At 49.6% G+C, this 5,297-nt stretch overlaps 1 protein-coding gene across 1 annotated transcript; it reads right to left on the bottom strand.

The window, feature by feature from the left end:
- Positions 1-2,295: 2,295 nt before the first annotated feature.
- ASCL1 (achaete-scute family bHLH transcription factor 1) lies at positions 2,296-4,071 on the bottom strand. Its single transcript, XM_030553564.1, has 2 exons — positions 3,429-4,071; positions 2,296-3,197 (listed from the first exon to the last, which is right to left on the bottom strand). Exon 1 carries the CDS (start codon positions 4,069-4,071, stop codon positions 3,445-3,447), a length of 627 nt encoding a protein of 208 aa, XP_030409424.1. The 3' UTR covers positions 2,296-3,197; positions 3,429-3,444.
- Positions 4,072-5,297: the final 1,226 nt, after the last annotated feature.

Raw genomic sequence — 5,297 nt, 5'->3', positions numbered from 1 at the left:
GAAATGTTGAGTCCCCGGGGAATGAAGGATGGGACCAGATGTAGATCTTCAAAAGGGAGGATCCAGATTCCCAGTGAACCCAATGGAAGAAGGAAGGGGCTTTTTAGGGGGAACCCAAACTTTAAAAGTTATGATCCTTCTGGCTTGACCTTTGCTCTGACAATAGAAGCCCTGTGATTTGTTTTGAACTGTCAGCTATGTGGGGTGGGGGGACGACCGTTACTCCAGGAGGGTTACAGGTCCTAATCTGAACCGCGCGGAACCATTATAGGAAGATATTCAACCCGTGTCTAAAGCAATATCTAAATTTGCTGATCCAGGCATAGGGCTCTCGTTCAGTCCTCTGCACTTCACCAATGTCAGCCAGTTACAACAAATGTTTCGCTTTTTAGGCACGCTCGAAGTTAGCTATGCCGAGGAACAAAATAAAAAACTTGGGTGAGATGAATTTGTTAATAACTCACTTTCTAGCATTAAAAACAAAGACCCAGCAATCTCCATCTGCATTTTGTATTTTTCTGATAGCCCTTTGTAGCTTTAAAACTTATACTGCGACCAATAGAAGCCACTGATTTATGGGGTTTACGAAAGCTAACTGAATACTGCTTGTCAGGCTGCAGTGAATGGCTCTCCCTCCTCATACAAGAAAAGGCTTTGTGTTGCTAAGCGATTAGAGCAGATGTAATGAGATTTACCCCAATCCTGCTTTGGCCTTTCCTATCTTCAGTAAAACTGTGTGTTTGTATGTCTTTTTCTTTCTCGCTCTCTTTTTTTTTCAGGCCTGGGAGAGGGAGGGGGAAGAGGGATGAATTTCTGAGTCTGCCTCATACACTGTAGCAAATAACAGCGTAACTTTGCCTTTAGTTTAATGAGTCTGGATATTTACTATTCAGAAGTGAGCAAAAAAGAACACCTGTCTACACAAGGAAGAGAAATTTCTCCTTTGTAACAGAATGAAACATTATCCTAATGTTATATTCATAGCCATAAATTACTCGCTACACTTTCTTTGCATACCTTATCTACACACTTGCAAAAGTGGGTAAATAAAAAGCTGAGGTGCCTTTAGCGAGAGAATGGCTGGAGACATTATAACGGTTATTATTTTCATAATTAAACATTCGTTCTAGGATGGGTTAAAACAACGACTGTTTGTTCTGAGGTAATGAGGGATTTAATAATCCCCCCCACACGCTTAAGTAACATATTGATAATTTTGAGGTGGCGGGAGTGAAATGAATGTATAGAAATTCATGTTTAAAGCAATGCAGCAATGGAAAAATTACATTAAATTCCGGTGTAGTCAATGACTTTTTCTGTTTTAAGTTTTTTTTTTAAATTAGCCCCGTGCAAATAAATAGTAAAGCTGTACAAAATCAGGCTAGATTTTTAATTCTGTAAGGCATGCGGGCTATCCTAGTTTTTGTTGGTTGTGGTGGGTTTTTTTAAAGATGCATTTTGCGCTTTGCTTTCTGCTTGGCTTGATGCACGCAAACTGAATTTTCAAGTAATGCAGGAGGGGAAAAAAGGGGGAGGCGAATTCTGGTCACGTCCTTGCTAACTGACAACAAGCAGGCTAGCCAAAAAAAAAAGTCTTTTTGAATCTTGGTAATTGGGTACTTTTACACTCAGATCACGCTATTTGGCCAGAATAACAAGTTTAGGAAGATCAGTGTCATTTCTACTACCTTGGGGTTTTTTATTCCCCCCAGTCCCTCTTTCCCCCAAATATTTTATTGATTGCTTGTCTAAAATAAATATATAAAAGGCCCACCAAAAATATAGCTTGTCTATTTCGGTGGCTCTAACTATATGTTTCCTCCTATTTTCCTCTACCCTGTTTCATTGGAGGCGGTGAGAGGACGGTCAGAGCAGTGAAATTGTGGGATGGAGCGCCCTCTTTTTTAGGGTTCATTCTTTTAGGAAATTCTTTAATGTGCAGTGATTTCATGAAGGACAATGAAGCCATTAATCACCCCGGAGTCTCTTGGTTTGGATACACATTTGCAACATAGAAGGGCAAGAAAACAATTGTAATACCTCTGTATCTTTGCATATATATGTTACATCCAGCATACATACAAATACTCCATATGCAACGTATCTCTGAGATGTTATCACGTAACATTTTTCTCTTTACATTCATAGTTATCAGTGGCAGAAATAAAATTACATGCAATAGGCAGCTGATCACTTGAATTTTATAAAAGGTTTTATTACGAAACTAGCTTGTATAAAACATGATTATACAGGACTTTTGTAAGTTTGTAATAAAACAGTAAGAAAAGGCAGTGGTATAAGGGCTTTTTTCTTCCTTTTTCTCAAAAGGCAGCATATAAAAACAAATGGCTACCATTTTGGTGTTTGGACAATAGCTGCATAAACTTTGTTCACTTTGAACATTGTTTAATAAACATTATTAATACATTAACAAAGTTTCTATAAAGTAAGACACGTTGGTGCTAAAGTACATCTGGAGGAATTCCAAGTCCTTTACAAAACCACATACAAAAATGGCAGTTGTAAGGTAAAGGTAATGTTGACTACATGTCTAAATATCAAGAGGTAATAAGCATTACATATTTTTTTAAAAAAGTCTCAAGATATACACATTTTAAACCATTTGTACAAAAAAACCTCTATAAATTTCTCTCTTATGTACAAAAATAGCTTAATATATCCCCAAACTGGTTAGGATAGATACAAATAGATTTTCTTATAATAAAAAATTCACAAAAAAAGGATTGGAAGCATTCGATGATGAAAATAGTAGGAAAAAGTCAAAGTGATGGGGAGAGGGGTGACTTTAGAGGGTTCTTTGAGTACAGCATAGTTTAATTTCAAAATCTCCACAAACGTTAGGAAACTAACTGTGACCATAGCGTAATGAACACCAGTCTTTAAGGGTTACAACTATAGTGGGGGCGAGGGGTGGGGGAAGAGCCCCTCTCTATGTTGAGGCTAGGCAGTGCTCTTCCTTAGATGGATAGGATGACACATGTTTTTGAGGACACATGCTTCATCGTGCGGTGCTCCCCGCAGCTTTCAGATCCATCTTGGTCTTGTGAAACTGACCGGAGTGCAAAGGCAGCGAGTGCTTCAGCGTTCTTGGAGAGGCGAGACAAGCTCCTCGTGTGCTATGTATTTCCCCTTCCGCTGGGGGGGGGGGGGAAATGCATTTTGTTTTTGCAACAGTCCTGTAACAACAAACAAGAGAGAGAGTCAGCATCAAGGTAGCTCTTAGGTACAACCAGCTGCAAGATCTAGGCGAGGGGAATTCTGCTCATCTGCAGCTTCACCAGTGTTCACTGAGCCCTTCCCAGGGCTGCACGGCCCCCACCCCAATACCACCCCCAGGTTGGGGATCCCGGTAATAAGGGATCCCCCGGCTGCGCCCCCAGAGCGGCTCCCGCAGAAGCCAAACCCACCTGCTGCAGGCAGAGCTCAGAACCAGTTGGTGAAGTCCAGGAGCTCCTGCTCTTCGGGGCTCAGCGGGTCGTAGGACCCGTCGTCGGAGGAATAGGAGGAGACGGGGGAGCCTGCCATGGAGTTCATGTCGTGGGAGTAGCCGGGCGAGATGGTGGGGGACAGCACCCCGGCCTGGAAGGCGGCGCTGACGGCGTCGTGCTCGTCCAGCAGCTGCTGCAGGGCGCGGATGTACTCGACGGCCGAGCGCAGCGTCTCCACTTTGCTCATCTTCTTGTTGGCCGCCCCGTTGGGGACGTGCTCCCTGAGGGTGGCGAAGCCCAGGTTCACCAGCTTCACCCGGTTCCGCTCCCGCTCGTTCCGCCGCGCCACGGCCGCCGGCTGCTGCTGCGGGAGGCTGTAGCCGAAGCCGCTGAAGTTGAGCCGCCTCTTGCAGCGCATCAGCTCCGGGGAGGACGAGCGCTGCCGCTTGACGGGCTTGGGCGCAGCTGCTGCCGCCTTGCTGGCCGGCGAGGGCTGGCGGCCGGCCGGGCTCAGCGGCGGCGGCGGCGGCGGCTGCACGCTCTGGGCGGCGGCGAAGAAGCAGGCGGGCTGCAGGAACTGGCTGGCGCCGCTGTCCATCTTGGCAGGGCTGGCGCTGGCCATTGGCAGCCAGCGGCGGGCCAGACGGGGCTGGCGGGCGCGCGGCGGCCGCTTGCTGCTGCTGCTGCGGCGGCGGCGGGACTCGCAGGGGGACGGAGAGAGCGCGGCGCTTTCTCCCTCTCTGCCCCCCTCCTCTGCCCCCCTGCGCACCGGGCTGCGGGGAGGCTCGTGGCGCTCGCGTGTGCGCTGCCTGCCTTGCAAAGGCCCCTTTTGCAAACCGCCGGCTGGGGATTGTGTCTCTTATAAGGGGCGGCCGGGGCTTTGCCGGCCTCTCCCCCTCCCCCCGCAACACACACACACTCCCCCTGCGGGCCCCCCCCCACCCTTCACCGCCCTCCCCCTCCCCACACGCTCTGCACCTTGCGCCGTCCACGCTCCCCGGCTTTGCAGTGAGTGGCCGGGGAGCGCGGCCGCCTTTTCAACACGGGAGGGGGGAGAAAAAACCCACAACACACGGGGCGCCCCGCACACACGCGCTGGCCCCGGCGCTGCCCCGCCTCTGCTAGAAACAGCCCCCCCTCCTTCCCGCACGGCCTCCAATTCATTCACCCGCCTCTCCCCTCCAGCCCTACCCCTCCCAGGTTTGTTGTTGCAAGTGCGTGCGCCAGGCGCGTGCCGCTCTCCCAGCCGCTGAATAAACAACTGGGCTGGGGAAGGAGCTGCAAGGGGGGGCGCTGAGTTGGGAAAAGACCCAGAGGCTGGAGCAAGGGCTGATGGGCTGGGGGATGTAGGCAAGCCTCGGGGTTGGGGGCGCACAGAGGGGGGGAGGTCTTTCTGGGACCAGTCCCAAAGCCAAGCAGAAGGGGGGGGGGGCAGGCAGCTCGGGGAGCTCTCACCCAGCCCCGACAAGGTGCCCAAGCTGTGAGCTTGCACAGAGGCTTGTTCTGGCGAAGCAGGAGACGATTTGCCGTGCTTAAGCTCAGGGTTAAAGCGGTCGCTGCAGAATAAAGTAGGGCAGGAAAATGCATGGCAGATCTAGCAGCATCGGGGACCCATAAATAGAGACGTTTGGGGAGGGAGAGATGGGCGCGCTTTTGGATGGCACTGAACTATACTAGACTTTTGGGGAGAGGGGAGTTTGGAGAGGGAGGCGTGGGGGAAAGAAGAAAGGCAGGTGGAAAGTCCGATCCTGAGAGATGCTGAGTACCCATCTCTTTCCTGGAGCGCAGTGAAAGTCCAAGGTCGCTGAGCACCTCGGGGAGTGTGGAAACTTATCAATGTTTTGCTAA

The sequence above is a fragment of the Gopherus evgoodei genome, chromosome 1 (genome assembly GCF_007399415.2).
Source record: "Gopherus evgoodei ecotype Sinaloan lineage chromosome 1, rGopEvg1_v1.p, whole genome shotgun sequence".
In the NCBI taxonomy this organism is placed as follows: domain Eukaryota; kingdom Metazoa; phylum Chordata; order Testudines; family Testudinidae; genus Gopherus; species Gopherus evgoodei.
The sequence above is the reverse complement of the archived record's forward strand: the minus strand, read 5'-3'. Positions and strand labels throughout refer to the sequence as shown.